The 23,474-nt window shown below is 55.6% G+C and overlaps 2 protein-coding genes across 4 annotated transcripts in view; one reads left to right on the top strand and one right to left on the bottom strand.

Annotated features, from left to right (window-relative positions):
* Nucleotides 1–13,736: 13,736 nt before the first annotated feature.
* On the bottom strand, nt 13,737–18,549 carry ISCU (iron-sulfur cluster assembly enzyme). Its single transcript, XM_041003755.1, has 5 exons — nt 18,411–18,549; nt 17,115–17,228; nt 16,311–16,421; nt 15,755–15,833; nt 13,737–14,214 (listed from the first exon to the last, which is right to left on the bottom strand). Exons 1-5 carry the CDS (start codon nt 18,522–18,524, stop codon nt 14,132–14,134), a joined length of 501 nt encoding a protein of 166 aa, XP_040859689.1. The 5' UTR covers nt 18,525–18,549; the 3' UTR covers nt 13,737–14,131.
* A 904-nt stretch (nt 18,550–19,453) lies between these two features.
* Nucleotides 19,454–23,474, top strand: part of SART3 (spliceosome associated factor 3, U4/U6 recycling protein) — a 33,523-nt gene continuing 29,502 nt past the window's right edge. Inside the window, exon 1 of one of the 3 annotated variants that reach the window (XM_041003502.1) lies at nt 19,454–19,832. In XM_041003502.1, coding sequence (XP_040859436.1) covers nt 19,497–19,832 — 336 coding nt within the window. In that variant the 5' untranslated portion in view covers nt 19,454–19,496. The remainder of the gene's footprint in view (nt 19,833–23,474) is intronic. The other 2 variants (XM_041003500.1, XM_041003501.1) reach the window with 2 other exon arrangements.

Here is a 23,474-nt window from a genome sequence, read left to right as displayed (position 1 = left end):
TGTGCAGGCTCCAATGGATTTTGGTTTTGTTTAGTCTTTTCCAAACTTTTAAAAATAGCTGCTGAGGGCAATCTGGCTCTACCCACATTGGAAAACTGCACTGGAAACCACTCTGGTGTCCGGGTGGTGCAGGGTTAGGATATGGAGTGTGGTGGCTCGGGCCCTTTCTGGAGCTGCCCAGGGTGTGTGTGTGGGGAGGATTCTGAGTGGGTGGGAGAGGGTTTCTGACGCCCAGCCTGGGGCCAGGGGTGCCTGGCTGCCCAGCTGAGCTCCACGTCTGGGCTGGCAGCCTGCAGCATGTTCAGTTGTTGACAGGGAGCCTGGGTACCATCCCCATTAGGGGAGGATCTGAGGGGTGGTCTTCTCCCCTGTCCCTCCATATGGGGTCCCCCAGTCTCTGCACTGCTCTCCTCCGGGTGCTGAGATGTAACCCACCAGCGCAATAAACCCCCCCACCCCTGATCTGGCCCCCCAGTCTCATTGGTTCTCTTTGGCAGCAGTAAGGGTGGGGTAGAAAGGGTGAACCTGCAGGGAAGGGAGGCTGGTCAGTGTGTGGGGGAGCGGGCAGTGATGAGATGGGGTCTCCCAGATTCCCCACCCTGACCTGGGGAGCAGAGCAGGCCTCCATGGGGCGGGGGAATGGCCGGGCACTGAAATGGGTCCAAACCCCAGGCCATAGGTCGCCACTGCCTTTGTCTCCTTGTTGGCCAGGCTCCTCCCCCGCTTATGATGGTGAATTCCAGCCGCCCTGGGGCAACCACCCCTATTTTCTTCCTCCTCCTCCTCTTCCCCCTCTTCCCCTGTAGCCCTGTGTCTCTGAGTTGCCAGCTGGAGTCCAGATGTGGCCAGGAGCACGGGCTGTGTCTGCAGGGTGGTGGGGACCCCACCCCCTGCAGCAAGCTCCTCACCTCCTCAGACCCCACATCTGCCTGCCCACCCAGAAGGGGGCCATGGCTGGGTTTCAGGACACACAGCGGTCTCTGTCTTGCTCTCTGGCTCACTGGGGTTGGGGTTGCCAGTTGGGGGGGGGACAGGGGGGGCCCCCCTTCTCCATCCTGCCCAGCTCCAACCCAGAATGATGAGGAGAGTAGAAGCAGAACACTCTGATCCCCAGATTCTCTGGATCTCTCTTTGTTCTCAAACCTTCTGTGGGGTCTGAGGCAGGGGAGCCTTGGTTATCCCTGTGACAGAGGAACCCCGGGTGAGGGATGGAGGCCGACCCAGGAGGCCTCTGGGGGACAAGAAGGGCCTGATTTTCCCACTCGGCAGCTTTCTGCTGAGCAACCCCGCGCTTATGCTTCCCCTGGACCCTCCCCAGGACTAGTGGGGCTGTGGGCCAGCACGGGGCAGTGCTGTTCACCTCTGAACTTTGACAGTTGATGATCACGAAAGAGCTGGGTTTTTTTTTGCTCCCTAGAGGAATGAATGAATGAGTCCTTTGGGGAGGTCTCGGCAGGGTCACACCTCTGCTCGGATCCCCCCTCAGTCTGTTCCCCCTTCTGAGATTGGAGTCAAAGTTGGGGATTGTGGGGGCTGGCAGGGGGTGAGGGAGGATGAGGGAGGTTTCCACTCCTGTCAGGGCCCCAGGAGTCTGCCAGATCCCAAACAAGCCCCCACTGACCGTGGACTTAGGAATCTGTCTCCTGGCAAGGCCTGTTGTGGCCATCATGGGGCAGGGACAGGGAGCAAAGCCAGCCCAGGACACGGACCCATGGCTTGATGGCACACCTGGACTGCAGGGCCCTCTTCTGCATCCTCATCTCGGGTGGGGGACGTGGCCAGGATGGGGAGCCAGGCAGAGGGCACTCCCCTGGCGTTTCAGCGCATCCTGGCACTGGGTTTTCGTTAGTAGGGACCTGGAGATGTCAGCTTCCCTTCAGCCAGCACTTAAGGAAGGCTCTGGGCTCAGGAAGGGGGCAGGTGCATCAGGCTTTCTGCTTCCCCATCCCAGCTCTTCTGTGTCTGGTCCCCAGCACACACTGTGCATACAACAGACCCGTGCTGAAAATAACTCGGAGAATCTCCGGGCCACCCTGGCCAGGATTAGCCGCGGGGGCAGCTGTTCTGAGTACAGTCTATATGTCTGGTGCCCTGCTGTTTTTTTTTTTTTTTTATGGCTTTACTGAGGGGTAATTGACACCTAATAAAGTGCATATATTGCAAGCATAAACAATCTGCCAGTCTCCCACACACGAGTGTGCCCGTAAACCATCAGTGTCACCAAGTTCGTGAACGCATCGTCACCTCCAAGGCTTTCTCTTTAGCTCTCTGCAAGCTTTCTGTATCCCTCCTCCCTGCCCCAACTCCTCCCTGAATGTGCGGGAAGCTCCTGGGCTGCTTTTGGTGCCTGCATTTTTCTTTTCTGGAATTTTCCATCAACAGAACATACTGGGGGTGTGTGCTCTTTTATTGCCTAATTTATTTTCCTCTGCATAATTGTTTTGAGGTTTCTTCATGTCATTTTTTTTTTTTTTTAGTTATTTATTGGAAAGGAAGAATTAGAGAGAGATAGGAAAAGACTAGCAAAACAGAGAGAATGCTTCCATTCATTGATTCACTCCCCCAAAAACTGGGCCGAAGCAAACTGAAGCTAGGAGCCACAAACTCCAGCAAAGTCTCCCACGCAGCGGCCCACGTGCTTGGACCATCTTCTGCTGCTTTTTCCGGGGACTTTAGAAGGGAACTGGATAAGAAGTGGGGCAGCCGGGACTCAAACCAGCGCCCCTAGGGGATGCTGGCTGGTATTGCAGGCAGCAGCTTCACCGCTTCCCAGCTCCCGCCACTCTTCAAATGCTTGTTATCACTGGTTTGTCTGTTCCCCTGCTGACAGACGTTCTGGTTGATTCCCGTTTGGGGTCATTCTGGATAAAGTTGTTAGGAACAGCGTGACTTGATGTTCTTCCACACGACCTTCTGAACGATGGCTGTGACTTCTCTCCGTTACAGAGACAAAAAGAATGGGGATTCTGACCTCCTACACGTGTCAGGTGAGCAGGCTTTCGGATGGCTCGCTCAGTCACCTGGGCCCCTGCCGGCCATTTGAATTCTGCAGGTGATTCTGCAGAATTGGTTTGAGAAGCCCCAGCGACCCTCACTTTTGTGGCAGGCTAGGGAAACAACGGGGGCTGCGTGCAGGGGACTGGAGCAGTGTTTTCAACAGGTTCGAATTTCTGGATTCTCTGGTTGCTGCTCTGAAATGGTAGGGGCATTTGGCCCCGGTTCCAGGGCTGTGATGTCCCCCGCCCACACCCCACAGCTGCTCTCTTCCCAACTGGGGTCCCAGTTTTTTATGGCAGCAGCTGCAGGGTGAAAAATAGCCCTGCTCGTAAATTTACTCCAGCCAGCCAGACGAATGCCAGGAGCCCCACGGGGACCATCGAGGGAACCCTGTGAGGCTGACCTGGTAGGTGGGCACCTGCAGCGTCTCTCTTGGGATGGGATTGAGCTGGAGGAGCTGGAGTGGGGAGGAGGGGACTGGTGTGGCTCAGTGGCTGAGGATGGTGGTGGGGAGGAGTGGGGAGGAAGGAGGACCTTGGACCATAGCCCTTGCTTGGCCTCCTTCAACACCACCTTCGCCCCCAACACAACGAGTGCAGGGGCAGTGTGGCCTAATGGTTAGAGGTATATGCTTTGAATGACCCCTGTACTACCATGTCCCAGGTGTGTGTTCTTGAGCAAGTCACTTCACCTGAGTCAATTTCCCCATCTGAGAAATCGGAATCAGGAAGGTGGGTGGGAATCAGCTCAGCACAGGTGCTCCTGCTGCCAACGATGAAGTCTAGCCCCTGGAGCAGAGCAGGGTGGGGGTGTCTTTCCCAGGGTCACCTCTTCTCAGAGGCTCCTGACCCGCCAGGTTCTTGCACTTGAGGGTTTAGAGGCTCTCCTTGGGCACAGGACGAGGAACATGGGCTGGGCAGTGTGGTGCAGCCGGAGCATTGCCAGTAGCCAGGGAAGTCCCAGAAAGCCCAGTGTCGGGGTGTGAACGACACTCAAGAAGGATAGGGTGGGCTCCAGGCCACGGGCTGGTCCACAGGGGCCTGGCGCCTGCCATAGCGTGGGGGTCATGTCTCAGCTGTTCTCTGTCTGCCCTGTGTGGTGTGAGGATCACAGCCAGGCCTTAGATGTTGTCTGGGGTCAGCGTAGCTGGCAACATGGAGCCGGACGCCTGGGCTCCTATGGAGCAGATGCCAGGGCTGTCACTGGGGAGGCCGGGCGGGATCCAGGGGCTAATGTCCAGGCAAGCGGACTGCGTCTTGGGCTAGTTCTGTTGTGTGCATTTCACATTAACACGGCTGCTCCAGATTCTGGCCGGAGGGCCCGGGGATGGGGCAGTGGAAGGGGCACCTCCAGGCACACAGTGGGCAAGGAAACTGAGTCGATGGACAGAAGTGCGTGAAAGAGCCTTGAATTCCAATGGCAGCCTTCAGGTCTCCCCATCCGGGCCATGTAACCTTGAATGGTTTCTGCTAGGACAGCAGCTCTGAGTCTCTGCAGAATCGCAGGCCCAGCCCCACCAGAAGCCCACAGGGAGGAAGTGCAGGTAGAGCCCCTGGCCCAGCGGTGGCTGTGCTGCTTCCCACCAACAGGGGGTTCAGAGGTCCTCTGGAAGAGGCTGCTGTGTACCCAGTAAGTGATTAATAAATGTTGAGGCTGCTGTGTACCCAGCAAGTGATTAATAAGTACTGAGGGGCCCAGCTCAGTGACTTAGCTGTTAAAGTCCTCACCTTGAATGTGCCGGGATCCCATATAGGTGCCAGTTCTAATCGCAGCAGCCCCTCTTCCCATCCATCTCTCTGCTTTTCTCCTGGGAGAGCGGAAGAGGATGATCCAAAGCCTTGGGACCCTGCACCCTCGTGGGAGACCTGGAAGAAGTTCTTGGCTCCTGGCTTCGGATTGGCACAGCTTTGGCGTTTGTGGCCACTTAAGGAGTGAACCGGCAGATGGAAGATCTTTCTGTCTCTCCTCCTCTCTGTATATCTGACTTTGCACTACAAATTTTAAAAAGGCGGGGGGGGGGGGTGGTCGGGATGCTGAGAAGGGCATGCTAAGCTCCCTCTAAGCCTGGAGGAGGAAGCCTGGGCTGGGGTGGGGAATTGCTTTTCCTCTTCCCTTGCCCCGAGGACATGCTGATGCTAGGGGCCCCTGGCCCTGTGTGCCCCCCCCTCCAAAGTGTTGAAACCCTCAGGGGTTTCGTTGTGTATCAGCACAACCCTGAACACATCCTAACCCTGGACGCTCACACTGTCATCTGCCCCCTGTCTCAGGGACTGCACTGGGGGAGGGGGCGGCCAAGGTGGCATGGCATAGTAGGCCTTGCGCCTGCACGGCTGGACACGGTGCTCAGCTGGTCCCTCGTGATCTGCCCAGAGGAGAAGCCGCCGAGAGGGCCTGACCACAACTGGTTGCCGGGTCAGGCCTTTCCTCTCTGCAAAAACAGTTCGTGGGGCAAACATGGCCCTTGGCCAGCGGGAAAGCCACGCTGGTGCTGCGTGCAGGAGGTGGGCGTCTTACAGGGCCTCTTAAGGCCCGCCCCCCGCCCTTAGGGATGGGGAGAGAGAGAAGGGAGGCTCAAGTGCACAGATAGATGTGGCTGTCAAAGTCGTGGGAAGCCGAGGTCCAGGCTGCACTTGCTCCTGCCCGAGACATTGCCCACGAACAGGTGCTCAGTCTGAGGGCCTGTGGTCCCTGCAGTCCAGGCCCAAGTCCTGGGGTAGGAATCCTGGGCAGAGGTTTGGCTCTGTCCCCTCCTTGGGCTCTGCCCTGTCCCAGGCCGTGTCCCTGCAACTAGTTGCTTGTCCTTGCTGGGCCTCAGCTGTGTGCCTGGCAAAGGGGAAATGGGACTGAGTTGGCTTTTGGGGAGGTGGAAGGTTCTGGGCCCCGAGTTCTCAGGGGGTGGGGTGGAAGGGTGGTACATGACTGTGAGCCCCTGAGGGAAGAGCTAGGAGGACAGATAAGTAGTTGCTCAATTCTAATTTATTTATTTTACTTGAAAGAGTTAGAGAGGAAAAGAGAGAGAGATCTATCAACTGCTGGTTCACTCCCCAAATGGCCACAACAGTCAGAACTGGGCCAGCCTGAAGGCAGGAGCTTCTTTTGAGTCTCCCACATGGTTGCAGGGATCCAAGGACTTGGGTCACCCTGCACTGCTTTCCCAAGCCCTTAGCAGGAGTTGGATCAGAAGTGGATCAGCCAGGACTTGAACTGGTGTGCATAGGGGATGGTGGTGCCGCAGGTAGAAGATTTGCCTACTACACTGGGGCCCCGGCCCTTGACAGGAGCTCAAAGCTTGCACAAGAAGGGCTTGGGAGAAGCTGTCTCTTTCCTTGCCTAGAGCCCAAGCCTTCCAGTCCCATTTAGGACACTCCTAAGGAACCCTCCCAAGGAACCCTCCCAGCCCCTTTGGACCCAAATCCAGGCCTCTCCCTGTCCAGAATTTCTTTCTTTTTGGTCCAATCGAAGTAAAAGGCAGGTCCCTTCTCTGCCTCCCCTGACTCCCCAAGTCTGGCGTGTAATGGGAGATCAGGGATCTAAAATTCTTCCCATGACCTTGGCTGAGATAAGAGCGTCTGTCCAGAGCTGGTGCTTCACACTGCTTTCACAGGCCTGGGGCGGGAGCGAAGTGTCTCTGTCGGAAGGAAAGGGCAGCCTCTCTCCAAGTTGAATGTACCTTTGCCCTCTAATCTGACAGTTCTGTCCTACCTCCAGGAGTATCTGTGGGTGGGTGCTAGAAGGGACGGGCAAGGATGTTTAAGAAAACACAGAAACCATTTGTGAGTTCATCAGTGTGGGAGAGGATCCAGTGAGTGGTCCAGGCCTTGACTGAAACCAAAAAAAGGTGTTGTTTTTTTCTTTTAACCTAAAATTTCTTTCATTGAGGATCTGTCTACAAAGGAAATATTTATTTTGAAGATTTATTTATTTTTATTGCAAAGTCAGATATACAGAAAGGAGGATAGAGAGGAAGATTTTCTATCTGTTGATTCACTCCCCAAATGGCCACAATGGCCAATGCTGTGTGGATCAAAAGCCAGGAGCTCAGAGCCTCTTCTGGGTCTCCCTCACGGGTGCACGGTCCCAAGGCTTTGGGCCATCCTCAACTGATTTCCCAGGCCACAAGTAGGGAACTGGAAGGGAAGTAGAGCTTCCGGGATTAGAACCTGCATCCATATGGGATCCTGACGCGTTCAAGGCAAGGATTTTAGCCACTATGCTATCACGCCGGGCCCCCAAAATTTTTAAAGTATTTGGAAGAGAGAGAGGTGGGGGATCTAGTTGGCTCCGGTTGGAAATGGTGCAGTCAGGATTTAAGCCAGAGAATCCTTTGCTCAAATAAGCTGGAACACAGCAGTGGGCAGGACACAGACCTGTATTCTGAAGGGAGCTGGTCTAGCAAGGGGCACCTTTTTGCCCTCATTTGTCCCTGGTAGGCCCCTTAGGGCTCAGCAGAGTGTGGCTTGCACATGATTATTCCAGTCCCACCATTCAGGATGCGGATGGGGAGACCAAGACTCCAAGTGCCCCAGAGAGGCAAGGCCAGGCAGCTTTGTGTGCCAGTTGCTTGCCTGTTTGCTGTTCATTCAGAAACGACGTCCAGGGCTTAGTGCTGTTGCACAGCAAGTTAAGACACAGCCTACATGCAATATCAGCATCTCATTATGGGAGTGCAGGTTCGAGCCCTGATCAGTCTACTTTCCATCCTGCTCCCTGCAATGTGCCTGGAAGAACAGTGGAACACGGCCCAAGAACTTGGGCCCCTGCCGCTCACATAGAGGACCCAGCTGGAGTTCCTGGCTCCTGGCTTCAGCTTGGCCCAGCTCCAGCCGTTGTGTTGTGGCTATTTGAATCAGCCAGTGGATGCAAGATCTCTTTCTCACCCTCTACTCTCTCTCTGCCTTTCAAGTAAAGAAATCTTTCAGTTAAAAAAAAAAAAAGCATGATCTCCAGGGGGCAGGCATTCGGCTTGCTGGTTAGGACGCCCACGTCCATATCAGAGTACTTGAGTTTAACTCCTGGTCAAGGCTGCTGCCTCCAGCTGCCTGCTCACACATACCCTTGGGTGACTGCGTTCCTGCCGCCCTGCCTGGGAGACCTGGATTGAATTTCTGGTTCCCTGAGGGCCATTTTTGGGTATTTCAGGGTGTTCTGTCTCTCCAAGAAATTGATTTTAACATTTAGGAAAAGAATGATAATGTTGCATCCACGGGGTGGCTGGTGAGCGGGAGCTGAGACTCATGTCTCTTCCTTCTTTGCTCCTTGTTCATTTCTGGGTGTCGGGGTGTGGGGGAGGGGAAGAGGAAGCAGTGACAAATGGTCCCTGGGTGGGGGCAGCGTCATGGGGTAGGTGCTCATGCATTTGCTTGTCTTGCTCGTGATCCTAGCGAGGACACTGGTGAACTTGTGCTGGCGGCCGGGATGTTGGTTGTAGTACTCTTCCGCCATTGCCAAGATTTGGGGTGTATCAAGTGCTGGTGAGCTTCTACCAAAATGACAGCCCCCCCCCACCGGCTGTGGGGCACTGGATTAGGGTCCACTCCCTCCCCCCCGCCTGGGATGAGCCTCAGTTTCCCTCCTGCACACTTTCTTGGTTCCTCTTTGTCTGTCTCCACTGTGCAGGGCGGAGGCAGCTGCAGGCTGGCTGGGTCAGCTGGCTTTGCGGTGTCTCCTTGCCAATCCCAGGGGGTTGCATGGTCTTCCCCCTCACTCCACCCCCGGCCTGCCCCAAGTTGTTCCAGATGGAGCCCAGACATTCTGAGGTTGGTTAAAACGCTGGTGGCAGACAGGCCTGGAGGGCTGAGGGGCCTGGCATTCCTCCCTGGGCTGAGGCAGGAAGGCTGGGCAGTGGTGTGTAGTGGTGGGGGTTGAGTGGGGCGGGGGAATTCTTCTTGGCTCAGGGGTCGAGGAGAAGGGCTGGTGGCAGAAGAATCGGCAGAGATGAATCATGGCTTGGCGTGAGCTGTCTCTGGGCTAAAAGGAGCCGTCCAAGTCCATGGAATCTTTGTGTTGGAGCTGGAAGAAAATCTGGGGTCATGAGATTCATTGCTGTGGCCAGCACTGTGCTGACAAAAAAATACAAAACAGAGAGGGTGGGGCGCTGTCCTGAGGGGTGGGAACGGGTCTCTTGCCCTGATTGTGGGTGAGGGGAACTTTGGGGCGAGCCCCTGTGTTATTAATACACATGGGCTCCATTCTGGACACTGAGCAGAACAAGCCTGTGACCACAAGGGGCTGTGTGGCTGAAACAGGGTGGTGACATGATGGGGGAGCCTATATGGGGAGCCTGTATGGGAGTGGGTGTTTGGGGGAGAGACCTTGTTGCAGGAGGCAGCGTTTATTTCTTCTTTCCTTTCCTTTTCATTTCTTCCTTCCTCCCTCCTCTGTCCCTCCTTCCCTTCCTTCCTTTCTTTTTGAAGATTTATTTATTTTTACTGGAAAGGCAGAGCAGATTTACAGAGAGAAGGAGAGACAAAGATCTTGCATCTGCTGGTTCACTCCCCAAGTGGCTGCAATGGTCGGAACTAAGCTGATCCAATGCCACGAGCCAGGAGTTTCCTCCAGGTCTGCTACATGAATGCTCTGTCCCAAGACTTAGGGCCATCCTCTGCTACTTTCCCAGGCCACAAGCAGGGAGCTGGATGGGAAGTAGGGTGGCCGGACATGATCCAGCACCCATATGGGATCCTGGCACTTGAAAGGTAAGGATTTAGCCATTGAGCCAACATGCCAGGCCTAGCAGGCAGCTTTGCTAGATGCTGGGAGGAGGACTGCAGGCAGGGAGTGGCCAGGTGCCAGAGCTCTGGTGGTGGTAGTGGGTGAGAGATGAGCTGGGAGGGTTTGATGACCACAGAGGGGGGAGAGGGGTGGAGCCTGGGTCAGGTTGGACCTTGGGAGCTCAGAGAGTGTGAGGTTGGGAAGCTGTTGCTTTGACTAATAATGTAGGGCTGACTCCTTTCCCATCCCTGTGGGTGTGTGAGCACTTAGCACCTCCTGAGTTCCCAGCTTTATCCACATGTTCTGCCTCGGTCCTGCAGCCATCGTCTCTCAGCAGGTCCCCAGGAGGCCAGATGAGGGACACACAGACTTGCCCAAGCCATACTTAGGTCAAGCAGCTCCGTCAATCCCAGACTTGTTCCCTTGGCTTCCGCTCCCTCTAAAAAACACTGGGAAAGTTCACTAAGAGACTTGGGATCTTATGGTGTGACTGAAGCCTTTGTTGGAGCAATGATGCTGTTGTCTTGGCTGGTCCTGTTCTCCTCATCTCCTTCCACAGGTGCTGGCCCCAGAAACACTGCTGGATAAACCCCAGCATGCTGGTCTCCATGTCAGTGGCTGCTTTCTGGGGACCCAGCCCTGTGGCAGTGGCAGTTGTGATGGGGATGGTAATGAAGGTGGTTACAAGGTATGGCAATAGCTGGATGTTATTCCAAAGGCCCATTTTGAGAGACTTCATTCCCAAGGTCTTACATTAACGGCTGTTGGATTAAAGGTGGAGACCGATCCGATTACCTAATCAATAGTCTAGTCATTATTTGGTCCATTGGTCCTCAGGGAGTTGCCATTGGAAGTAGTTCTTTTCTTTATTTATTTTTAAAAGATTATTTATTTTTACTAGAAATTCAGATTTACAGAGAGAAGGAAAGACAGAAAACCTTTCATCCACTGGTTCATTCCTCAAATGGCCTCCACAGCCAGAGCTGAGGCACTCCGAAGCCAAGAACCAGGAGCTTCTTTGAGATCTCCCACGTGGCTGCAGCGTTCCAAGGATTTGGACTATCCTCTGCTGTTTTCCCAGGCCATAGCACGAGGCTAGATGGGAAGTGGGGCAGCTGGGACATGAACTGGTGCCCATAGGGGATGTTGACACTTCAAGGTGGAGGATGAGCTTGTTGAGCCATTGTACTGACCCTTCTGGTTCTTTAAGCTAAGCTTGGCCTCGCTTCTGTCTCCTTCCTGGCTCACTACGTGATTGTTCCTTTGTGTCCGTGGGCTATCCCCCAGCCTCCAACAGACATCACACCACTGGGGCTGTGAACCCCTAAACTCTGAGGTTAACCTCTCCCCTTCTAACTGGTTCCTCCCCAGATGTCTGATTCAAAGGAGTAGAAATCTGAGTACTTGAGTGATGGTGGTGACAGTGAAGATGATGAAAATGGTGGTGGTGATGTGACACCAGCCAGGCTGCCACACGACACATCCCAGGCTGTGTGTGGCTCACACGACAGAAACTGTCGCACAGTTCTGGAGTCTGGGGAGGCTAAGACTGAGGTTACAGCAGGTTCAGCTGCTGGTGGAGGCCCCATCTCCAAGCACAGTCACCCTGGGGGTCAGGGCTGCAGCCCGTCAAATTTGGGGTGACAAGTCATTCTCACAGAATAGTGCTTTCTGTGAGATCCAACGTGTTATGACCTGGTCCTGAGACACCCCAATCCTGGAGGAATGATTAGGAAAGGTTAAAGGAGAGACGCTGTGGTAGCTGTGGTAGCTGTGGTAGCTGTGGTAGCTGTGGTAGCTGTGGTGCAGTGTTCTGAGGGGGTGGGATGGGCTTTCCCGTCCCTTTCCTGGCTGTAAAGGGCCACTTGTGTCATCTCCGAAAGCCATTGTTTCTCCTTCTCCTCATTCATGCATGCTTCCTGCCCACAGCCCTCCCTCTCCATCCCTCCCTCCCTTCCTTCATCCAAACAAGCCATCGTTCCCTCCATCTGCCTACTCATACACTCATCCCTCCCTCTCTCCATCTCCTCAACTGTCCTTTGTTCCTCTGCCCACCCTGTATCTCTTCACCCACCCATCCACCCACTCACCCACCCACATACTTATGCACCTGCCTGTTTTGTTAGTGGGCGCCTAAGATGAGGCTTAGAGGCTCAGTACAGGTCAAGGAAGGCCACAGCCAGGGCTTTCTTAGCAGGTGGAACAGCAGGGGTGAAGGCCTGGAGGCCAGCTTCAGGATGGCATGGGGAGTTAGGGTTACAGCAGGCTTAGGGGGACTGCTCGGGCAGCCCTGCTGAGGTTCCCAACAGTGAGGCTGGAGGTGGGGAGACCCCGAGGTAGCCAGGGATGAGAGGGCCCCTCAGCTGAGACAGGGTTGGAGGTGGGGGGCAGAACAGGGAAGTCGGAGTTCTCATGAGGATCCACCGAAACAATTCCAACGAATTAAGCGTGGCCATCACTCGTGGCTGCACATGAGCTCAGGGGATGTGGTTGCCAGTGCCTCGGCCCCAAGTCCACAGCATGGCATTTCTTGGGGCACTGCGATTAGGCGGGCTCCTGGATGCCTGCGGTGGAGCTGGGGTGAGGCTGATGAAGCTGGTCGTGGGTGCTTGCTAGCACTGGGCCTGTCCTCGTTTCCCGGGAGGGTCCCAGGCACAGGTGAATCTGTGACATCACTCAGAGCCCTTGGGTCCTGCCAGCAGGCGACAGGCAGAAGCATGGCTCGAGTTGGCCCTGCCAGCCCATGTCCTTGCCCAGGACAAGGCCCAGCTCAAGGGGCGGCTGAGTGGACCGTGAGCTGTGAAGCAGGAACATATAGCTAGAGATGCTAAGGCCCACTTGGAGACTGCAAAACCCCTAGAGCTGAACTCACGGAAGGGCACAGGACGCCCTCGTGTGGCCATAACCAGACTCATCTGAGTAAAGCCACATATCTGAAGCAAATCAAACCTTAGCTGCACACCGCCCTTGGAGCTCCGGGCTATCCCTCTCATTTTGTTTGGGCAGCCACGGAGCCGCTTCTGAAGGGCAGGAATCACTTTCAACTCTAACCTGGACAGAAATGTCTCAACAATTAAACAAAAAAAGTCTGACCAAAAGCATGTCCGGTGGGGAAACTGTGGCCACACCATAGAATTAGGATCTGCCCAGGGCGGGCCTGTGGGGTCCCACAAGGGGCCTGATTGGAGACTCTAGCAGGCTCCCTCTGCGGCCGGCCTCCACAGCCAGTGCAGAGAGCAGCTTTGAAGTTCTGTGGCCTCCACCAGGGCCTGGAGAAGTTTTAGCAATGGCACATTTCCAAAGCAGTCAGCCTGGGCCTCAACAGAAACACCAGCCACCAGCAGTAGGAACACGCCTGACTTGGGCAGTCCCAGATTTGACGATGACTGTCCGTCCTTGAGTGTGTTTTTATTTGAAAACTAGGCTGTCTTCATCATGGTTGGCATGACTGTGCTAAGTGAGAAGGGGTGGGGAGAACAGCAGCGAAGGGATCAGAGATTCAATCTGTGGCTGCGGCCAGGGTGACAGGTACTCTGCGTGGGTACAGATCTGAATGAACCACTGCCACTCGCATCTCACAAGAGAGTAGGACAGAGTAGGGGCACCAGTGCCTTCACAGTAGCTTGAGCTCCATGTGACACCTGGGGGGCCTCTGGGTAGAGGTGCTGTGGTAGCCTGCCACACCTGAAGCCCCCCGCCCTGGGCACAGGAACCTGCCTTCCAACCTACATCTTGGCGCCTGGTCTTTGGTTTCAGGGTGTCATCCCAGCCAATGGTTCTCAGACATTAGGATGTGACAAGCAAGCGGAGTGACAACAGGAATTGCCAGGACACACTTCCATCTTGACAGTGTTTTATCTGGCAAAGACCAAAGGCCATCTTCTTTCTCCCGTGTCCTGTAAAGTGTGGGACACAGAAAGCTCCTGGGGCAAGTGTGATGTCCCCCCAGGGGACCTCTGGGAACCCCATGAGGCCTGAGCAGTCCTGCAGGTACGGGAGGGATCCACAACAAGGCTGACTGGCGAAACCCATTGCCTCACATCCTTTTATTTATTATTATACATATATATATTTATATGCAGCTCTATGTACAATCATTGGTTCCATCGAACAAGACTAAGGCATCCTAAGGTATTCTCAGCAAAATGAGATCTTTATGGACTTGGGTGGGAAAGCTACGGAAACTTGACATTGTCACCCACTTCAGTCCTGAGGCAGCGCACGAGGCAGGGAATGTGGGCTGAAAGCAAGCACAGGATTCAGAGCAAGGACACTGTGTATTTAAGGGGTGTCAAGTCGCTGTGGGGGACAGCAAACAGCGTGCGTGGCTGTGAGTTGTCCCAGGGTGACAGGCTTCCCGACGGCCGGATGAGTGCACCATGGGGGCGCACACAGCTGGTGCCACCTGCCGCAGGCCCTGGGTTCACTTCTCTCCTTCGCCTTTCTTGGGCTCTTGTTTCAGTCTGTAGTCAGCCAGGGCAGCCTTGATGGCGTCCTCAGCAAGCACTAGAAGGAACGCAGGGAGACAGCCTGAAGAAATGGCCTTGACAATGGGAACAAGGACTGGGAAGGCTAGGAAAGGATTGGGTGCTGGCGTGTGGAGAGCCAGGGGCAGCTCTGGAGACGGCCCGGGGTTCAGTGCTTGGAGTCCGAGGTTTGCTCTGTAGCTTATGGAACCCATCCTCCCCCTTGGAAAAACGGGACAGTCAGCTTTCCATGTAGGCACAGGGTGGGGACTTAGAGCAAGCATCGCACAGGCAGCACAGACACAGCTGTTTGCATCGTGGACTCCCACACAGAAGCACTTGATGCTTGCTGCCCAGTGGGCCTAGCGCAGGTCAGTGTGGCCGGGGCAGCAGATGTGGTCTGCCCCACCACTCTCCTGACATTCTATGCTGGCAACTTTGATTCAGGAGTCAAGCAGAGGGGAATGCTGAGAAAGCTGGATCGACAGCAGGGAGCCAGTAAGCGAGAGTGTCAGCTCAGGGCTTCTGGTCCCCTAAGACCAGGGTAAGGTGAAGGGGTCACCAGGCCATGGCCTCTCATGGTACTTTGAGCCCAGCTGTGGGGCAGGACCCCGGCAGGCTTCCTGAAGCCCACACCAGCGCAGCCTTGGCTCTCGTGTCTCCTGCTGACAAGAGGCCAGCTCTCTGCTCACGCTCAGCTCCTGTGGTCAGGACCTGCCCAGGGCTAAGGCACTGCTTCTCAGCCTGAGGAGGTTGAGAAGGACTGGGAGAAGTGTTAGATCTGATGCCAGGACTGCACAGGATGGCCAGCGTGTGGGTTAGGGCACGTGGCTTCCCCCAGGATGGTGGGCTCAGTCACTCGGCAGACAGGCCCTGACAGCAACAGCGGCTGCAGGGGAAGTGAGGAGACTCAGTGAGCAGGCCGCTGGCAGAGCTGCTGTCTGTCTGCTGGTCCTAACTGTGCTACAACATCAGGTGGTAGTGAACAGGTGACCAACGGACTGCAGTGAGGGGCTGGTGTTGTGTAGTGTGTGAAACCTCCACGCTGACATCCCATGTGGGTGCAGGTTCGTGCCCTGGCTGTTCCATCTCCCTGCTAGTGGCCTGGGAGAAGCAGTGGAGGATGGCCCAAGCACCTGGGCCCCTGCTACTCATGTGGGAGACCTGAATGAAGTTCCCGGCTTCTAGCTTTAGGTCTGGCCCAGCTGTGACCATTGCAATGATCTGAGGAATGAGCCAGAGGAGGTAAGCTCTGTCTCTCCTCTCTAACTCTGCCTTGCAAATAAACAAAAATTCTAGAACTAAAGCAGAGGGTATGAACTCTGTGTGACGTGGGTGATTTAAGGTGAGTGCTAGCTTCCCTGTCTGCAAGGGGGGTGTGTGATGGTTTCTGCTGTGGGCCCGAGGGTGTCACCACAGTTTGGAAATAAGGCCCAGGGGTTCAGCAGATGGCCTGGTGCACCAGCTCCTGGCACGATCCTTCGAGAAAGCTGCTGAGAACAAGGGTGCAAAGGACTGTGGTAGTTTGGTCAGTGCTAGAGTCTCCGTTGGCTGGCACAGGGCTGGGCGGGCCGACTTACTGGAGCAGTGCAGTTTCACAGGTGGGAGGCAGAGCTCCTTGGCGATGTCTGTGTTCTTGATGGTCAAGGCTTCCTCTACCTGACAGGCATAAGGAGACACGCGCGGCTTTAGTGAAGCAGCATCACGTGATGGCCCACTGGCCCGGAGGTGGGTGGGGTCCAGCCAATGGACTGGCTGTAAAAGTCCTGTGGGACCTAGCTACTTGCTCTGCACACCACTCACTCCCTCACCAGCCTCATCCTTTGTTTGCCAGACAGTGACACAGGTGGATCTCCAGCCTGGGGAGCCACCTAGAAATCTCTTTCCTTCCTAAGTAGCTGGTCTCCGATTGTTATGGCGATGATGAGCGCTGACACATCACCCAGACTCCCAAATAAAACCGATCAGCGATGCAAAACCCAGACGTGATGCCCGGCGCTGCGGAGACTGTCCTCGACACGCAGTCAGGGAGGAGTGAAAGTGTGCAGGACGGTATGTGTGGATGACAGCGGTGACCTGCTTTGGTCCTGGCCGCCCTTGCCCCTTTGGGTGGCAAGTGGGAACCCCAGTCCTTACCGTCTTCCCTTTCACCCACTCAGTGGCCAAGGAGCTGGAGGCGATGGCTGAGCCACAACCGAAAGTCTTGAACCGGGCATCCACGATCTTCCCCTTTTCATCCACCTGAATCTAGGAGAGAGTGAAATGGTGATTCCGGGGTCTTCCCCAGGAACTCAGGGTGCGCCATCCTGGCCTTGGGTTAAACCACTGCTTAGTGACCCTGCTTGCTTTCAGAGCGGATCGGGGTGAAAAATGTGATGAAGGACGCGGCAGCACCCACGCACCCAGGCCTTGCTGCTGCACGTACTGGCTGCTGCCCTTCAGCTCTGGCCTCAGAGTCTGCTGGCAGATTGTGCCCCTGCTGTAAGTACTGAAGGCAGGCTTCCTTACAGGGCTCCGTCAGCCCTACTCGCCTTGGGCACTGAGCTGCATGAAGTGGTAGTGGTTCCCTCTCGTCCTGCTTTCTGCTCTCCTAGGTTGGTGAGAAGTCCCCAGCGGGCTGCCCTCCGCCCACCAGGAGAAAGGAGACTATGGACAAAGCTCCGGCTCACCCAGAGTTCCAGCTGCTTCCTTCAGGATGCTTCTGGGCTAGGGAGACACATGAGGCAACAGCACCTTCGCCTCAGCTAAGTGGGAACCTAGGCTGATACGGCGAGGACAGAAGCGAGGTGGGTCTCTCTTTGAGAAAACCCCACACAACAGCAGCAGAAGTACGATGGACACCCCACTTGGGCCTGCAACAATCTAGACACCAAACACATCGCATGTGTGTGAGCACCCTGCTCCCCCCACCCCCCCGCATCAATGCCAAGCGGTTGGTACCTGCAATTTCATGACGTCCCCACAAGCAGGAGCCCCCACCAGGCCGGTGCCAACATTCTTGGCTGTCTTATCCAGAGACCCCACGTTCCTGGGATTTTCATAGTGGTCCACAACCTGAAATGAGAGGGCAGGGAGAGTTCATGACCACCCCATGGGGACTGGTCTCTGATGCCTTTTGCAGCCTCTAGCGGGCAGGTCCTCACCCAACTTCCCTGGAGAAGGGCAGCCTACACCAGCACCCATGACAATCACTTGCAAACCCAGCTCCTTCAGATTCGGGTTCTGCCCTCTCTGCCCTCCCTGCCCCCTCCAGATAGTTCTCAGATACAATCCATTCTGGAAGGACATTTAATGAGGACTAAATATTTAAGAATCCTGCAGCTGGTTATGGTCCAGGAACTTCCTCAGAAACTTCCCGTGAGTGCTAGATAGAGAAGGTGTCCATTTGTCTTTCAAAATAAAAAATCACGCCAGGGCTGTTGTTATTTCTGGGCACCCTGGCGCAGGTGCTCCCCCTGGCGGCCCCAGGCTGCTAGCCCTGGTTTCTTTGCAAGCCAAAATAAACACATCAATAAAAAGTCAACACACACACACACAGGGGCGGGCACGAGGGCACCGCACAAACACCCGCCCCACACTCGCACGCTCCACAGCTTTCGCAACTTCCATGTCGGCCTGCCCAGCCAGCACCCCGACCTCCCCAGGCACACCACCCTCCATCCGACCACAGACCTCCCGAGATGACCGTGTCACGCTGACTGACGGTTTAGCGGCGTCCCCGGAGAAGGGGTCGCACGCTTAGGGGCACTTTCCGCTTCGGGGACACCGCCAAGGGCTGCACCCCACACCTCTTACCTTCGCCAAGGAATAAAAAAAAAAAAAAAAAAAAAAAAAAAAGCAAAGCAAAACAGAAACAAAACAACCCCAAACGCCCATGGGGTCCGACCCCACACCCTCGACGCGATCCTGGGACACTGACAGCGCCCCAACAGTGGGTTCAATTCGGGTACCTGCCGGGAACCCCGTTTTACACTGTGAGAACTGCCCAAGGTCCCTCGGCCAGGGAGCTCGAGCCGAGCTGTGTCCCCGACCACCGTCGGGACGCAGCGAGTGGCGGCCGGCGGAGAAGCCCCCCACTGCCCCGGGAGTCGCCGTCTGATCAGTTTTTTGGAAATGTCAGCTGCTCTTAGCGAAGGGAGGCACAAGAGTGGCAGCGGATGGCAGCTGCCCTTTTTGGCCACTTCTATCAGGGGCCGCCTAAGTCCCTCTGGGCCGCTCGGGCCCCGTCCCTGCTACCTTCTTGTGGTAGAGTCGGGCGGGAGCGGACAGCTCCCGGGCGGCCAGGCGCGGGCTCCGGAGCAGCAGGGCCGACGCCGCCCTCCTCAGACGGCCGGCTCCAGCTGCCGCCATCTTGCCGGCTTGCACCTGCGCCACCAGAGTCGCGCCGACGTCATCGCGCCTGCGCCGGGCGCGCGTCCTCGCGGCCTGAGCGTCGCCATGGCTACGGGCGAAGGCGCGGGAAGGTTCGCGGCGGTTCTGAGGGTACGAGAGCGCGCTTGGACGTGTCGGAGGCCGCTCGGGGCTGCCTTCCTTCTTCCTGCGGAGTTTTAGAGCGCAGTAGTGTCAGAATTAACGCCCCGTTGGGATCCGAGCTCGGAGAGAACCCGCAGTGGGGACCCTGGTTTTGTGGCCTCCCGCCGGGGACCATCACTTAGGAACGCTTGTGTTTATCCGCAACGCAGATACGGATTAAGTAACACATGACCGTCAGGCCCCGCACCATTCCTGTGCGCTTCAGCTCGGTCGTGAGGGAGAAAGGCTGTACGTTAAAAATCCCACACTAGTATTTTCCGACCTCAGAAATGTGACATTTCGGGAATAATATGATTTTACAAGCTTGGAAAAATACGAACATATTTAAGCCCAGCAGAAAAGCGGAAATCTCTTTGGTTTGGGAGATAGATCGATCGAGCCTTTCCAGACTCGCTCCCTCGGCGTTTGAAGACATCGGGATGCGCTCCGGGTCCCACAGGGCTGACCTTCTCAAGATGGCGTCAAACCCCTCACGACAGACTTCGCGCTGATCCCTGTCTGGTTCCCACTTCCTGTCGAAAGACCCAACTTCTGTCTCAAGTTGTGGCGGAAGACATGCCACACGGATGAGATTTGTCTCTGACGGAAACCTTTACAAGTGTGTTAAAAACAACACGAACTGCGTAAATGTGCTTGTTTTTTTTTTTTTTCTGTCATTTGGAGCTCTTCGTTACCCTCTCGGTGGCAAGAAAGCGGAGTTTTTGATCAGGCGTGCGCCGCGGGCAGCTACGACCTGTGCCGGGTCTTCGGCGGCCGAAGGGAGACCCGGGAGTCCCCCTGAAGCGCAAGATGGCGACGGCGGCTGCAACCTCGGCTTCGGAACCCGAGGCTGAGCCCGAGGCTGGGCCCAAGATCGAGGGAGAGGAGGAAGACGGGGAAGAGGAGGAGGCGGCGGCCAAGGCGGCGAGGACGAGGAGGAAGGTGTTGTCGCGGGCCATGGCCGCCGCGACGTGCAAGAGCATCGGGCCAGAGTGGGATCGGCAGGAGGAAGGCGTGAGCGAGAGTGATGGGGACGACGAGTACGCCATGGCTTCGTCGGCGGAGAGCTCCCCCGGGGAGTACGAGTGGGAGTGCGACGAAGAGGAGGAGAAGAACCAGCTGGAGATCGAGCGGCTGGAGGAGCAGGTGGGCTGCGGATGCGCAGAGGCCGGCCCGCGCGCGGGGGTCCTCGGCGGTGTCCATCCCCGCAGCTCCTGTCCAGTGCGCGCCCGGTGCTTTGCGAGCGTGGTCGGAACCCGCTGCGGAGCATCCCCCCTCTCCGGCTAAGGTCTGCTGGAGGTCGGAGTTGGATCTTAGCAAGTTGGGGGTAAAGCTGTAGGGATGATTGGGACCGGTCGGATAGGGCCGTGGGAGGGAACGAGCTAGCCGAGCCGGGAAGCGAGCGGACGCCCCAGGTGGAATTGTTTTACTCGTGTGTGTGTGTGTGTGTCCTAGCGGTGTGTGTGTGTGTGTCCTAGCGGTGTGTGTGTGTGTGTGTGTGTGTGTGTGTGTCCTAGCGGTGTGTGTGTGTGTGTGTGTGTGTGTGTGTGTGTGTGTGTGTCCTAGCGGTGTGTGTGTGTGTGTGTGTCCTAGCGGTGTGTGTGTGTGTGTGTGTGTGTGTGTGTGTGTGTGTGTGTGTCCTAGCGGTAATTGTAATCCAATGTCCAGCAGCGCCCTGGTGTCTGAGGGCGTTGCAGCTGCAGCCGGCGGGGGCCAGGCAAGAAAAGAGATGATGGGAAGGGAGACGGCTCCGAAGGTGACCACACAGGTGGGAGCAGGCCAGTGATGGCGAGTTGCAGAGCCTATGGCTCTGTCTTTGTCCCTGTGTGCGCCCTGGGTTTTGGAAACGGGTTTTCCCGTTTTTTTTTTTTTTTTTCCCCAAAACTCTCTGTTCCTCACTCAGTTTTCCCAACTGCCTTAGCGCTGAGGCCATAGTTATGAGACGCAGTCGGCTGAGGAAGAAAGCCTGGCCCGGCCGCATTGGCGAATGCGGGGCGTTTGGCTCTCTGCCCCGGTGTCTTTGGTAGCCTCAGAAGTTCCTGCTTGTGTGTGTGTACGCGCGGTGAAGCTGGAAGTGGGGTCTCCGGTGCCCACAGCTGTTTTGGCCACGTGGGGACCCCAGCTGCACACTCGGGGGAGAGGGCCTGGTACAGGACAGCACTGCAGTTGGTGAATTGGAAGTGGGAATCAGGCCTCCTCCCAGGGCTGTCGCAGGCACTGACTGACGTGTGCGTGTGGCTCTTGGCTTGCTTCGGCACCTAGTAGGTGCCTGGAAAAGGCCTGCCTGCTCTCCCTCTCCTGCCCTCCCCTTGCCTGTCTGCTGTTCCTGGGGACCTGTGGGCGTGGCCGCTTCTCCAAGCTGCTGGGGATCCCTGTGTTTTGGCTGAGCCGCCTCTGCTTTGCGTCTTGTGTTCCTGGTGGTGCCGGGCCCCGGCGGGCCCGCCCTGCTGTGTGCATTTACTGTGTGGTGCAGGCCCCAGACCGCCTAGAGGTAGGCTCTCAGCTTTGGTTGGTCTGGCCTTTTGGTGTGCTGGCGATGCGTGGTGTTCTTACTGGAGCACAGGCGCATAGGCGTTCCCGTGTTCCCCACTTCCCGCTTGCGGCACACCCAGTTTGAGGCTGGCTGACTGGCAGAGAGCCCCTGTGCCCGGGAGTAAGGAAGACCCTGTGCTGTAATTAGTGCTGTTCTGTGTGTCGCATTGCACAGCGCCCAGTCCACTGGCTCACTCCCCAGTGCCCAAAAGGCGGGAGCTGCGAGTGTAGGCCGGACCTCTCCTGTGGGAGACCCCAAGTCCTTGAGCCATCACCACTGTACACTGCATTCCGTATCTGCGTTAGGGAGCTGAGGGCAGGAGCAGAAGCCTGATGCTGACTTGGGCACTTAAACTACAGGGGCCGGTCAGATTGGGAGTGAGGCTGCTTAGGCACCGAGCTTTACCCCAGCTCCTGTGTGGTAACAATAGAGCAAACCAGGAGTCAGCAGAGATGGGAAACCTTGTGTCCTGAGCTAGCCCAGTGCCTTTTCTTTCTTAAAGATTTCTTTCTTTTATTTGAAAGCTAGTGTTGCAGAGAAAGGAGAGACGGAGTAGAACCCTCTGCTGATTCACTCCCCAGATGGCTGCAGTGGCTGGGTCTGGGCTGGGCCGGAGCCAGGAGCCTAGGGCTCCATCCCTGACTCCTATAGTGGTGGCAGGGGCCCAGCCACTCTGATGGTGCTTGGCTGCTTTCTCGGGAGCATTAGCAGGGAGCTGAATTGGAAGTGGAGCAAGTGAAACTCCAACCTGTGCTCATACGGGATGCTAGCGTGCCACAGTGCCAGCTCTAATTGAGCATCATTTCTTGAAAAAGACTTTTTTTTCCTTCATTGATTTTCTTGTGCATGATTGGCAAATCACATCAGGCCCGTGTGTGTGAATCCCTTCCTCGGTTCTCTTACCTGTTGGACTGGGTATTGTTGCTGATCTCACACAGGGATTGTTGGTTATGGGGGTGGGACACAGAATCAGGCAGAATCATTCTTCCATCTTTCCTTTTTCAAAATAGTGTTTAGCTATTTTAGGGCCTGTGCCATTCTATGTAGATTTTTAAAAAAAGATTTGTTTATTTTTATTGGAAAGGCGGATATACAGAGAGGAAGATCTTCCGTCTGATGGTTCACTCCCCAAGAGGCCGCAATGGCCGGTGCTGTGCCGATCCGAAGCCAGGAGCTAGGAGCTCTTCCAGGTCTCTCACTTGGTTGCAGGGTCCTAAAGCTTTGGGCCGTCCTTGACTGCTTTCTCAGGCCACAAACAGGGAGCTGGATGGGAGTGGGACTGCTGGGATTAGAACTGGCACCCATAAGGGATCCTGGCACGTTCAAGGTGAGGACTTTAACTGCTACCCTATTGCGCCAGGCCCTCTATGTAGGTTTTAGAATAAGGCTGTCTGTGTCTGCAGAAAGGATTTTGGTTAAGAGTTTCATTAGGGGACGGCCAGCGTGTTGGCTAATCCTGTGCCTGCAGCACTGACATCTCATGTGGGTACCTGCTTGAGTCTCGCTCCCCTTCTGGTTCAGCTCCATCCTCACATCCTGGAAAGCAATGGCAGATGACCCAAGGCCTTGGAGCCCTGCTCCCAGGAGGTGGGAAGAAGCTCCTGGCTTCGTCACCTTTGCTGTGGCTGTAGCAGTCATTTGTGGAGTGAACCCGAGGCTGAAAAATCTTTTTGTCTCTCTCCCTGTAACTCTGACTTTCAAGGAAAATAAATGTTTTTATTAAAAGTTTTGTTAAACTTCTAAGTCAGTTTGGAGAGCATTTCCTCCCTGTGTGCGTTTGCTGTTTGAATCTGCACATTTTTTCATGCGTTTGGTTTCTCCATGTAGTGTTGGGATTTTTCAGCATGCTGATCCTATTATATAGGTTTTAAGTTTATTCCTGAGTATTTCGTGTTTGGGGGAGTGGCTGTGAATGGCAGTGGAAGAGTGTTTTTAATTTTGGGTTGCAATGTGTTGTTAATCTTGCGCCCCTTTGTCTTGTGTTTTGTGATCTTGCTCCACTCACCTATTTTGGGGCTTTTTTTTTTTTTTAATAAAATTGATTGCTTGGGGTTTTTCATGTAGACTGCCTTGCCATTGACAAACCCAGGTACCCCTCGCGTGCAGGCTAGAGCTTGAGCAGTGGTGACATGCTTGGCTTTCTGCTCCGGTGCAGGTTGAGACAGTCGCTGTATTCCTACGACATGGTGCTTGGATCTTGTCAAGGGCATGTACTGCAGCAGGCGGTGCTGGAATGGTTCCTCCTTGGTTTGGAT

The sequence above is a fragment of the Ochotona curzoniae genome, unplaced genomic scaffold, assembly GCF_017591425.1.
Source record: "Ochotona curzoniae isolate NIBS_2020 unplaced genomic scaffold, NIBS_Ocur_1.0 scaffold_274, whole genome shotgun sequence".
Lineage (NCBI taxonomy): Eukaryota > Metazoa > Chordata > Mammalia > Lagomorpha > Ochotonidae > Ochotona > Ochotona curzoniae.
This window is presented reverse-complemented; position numbering and strand designations above follow the sequence as displayed.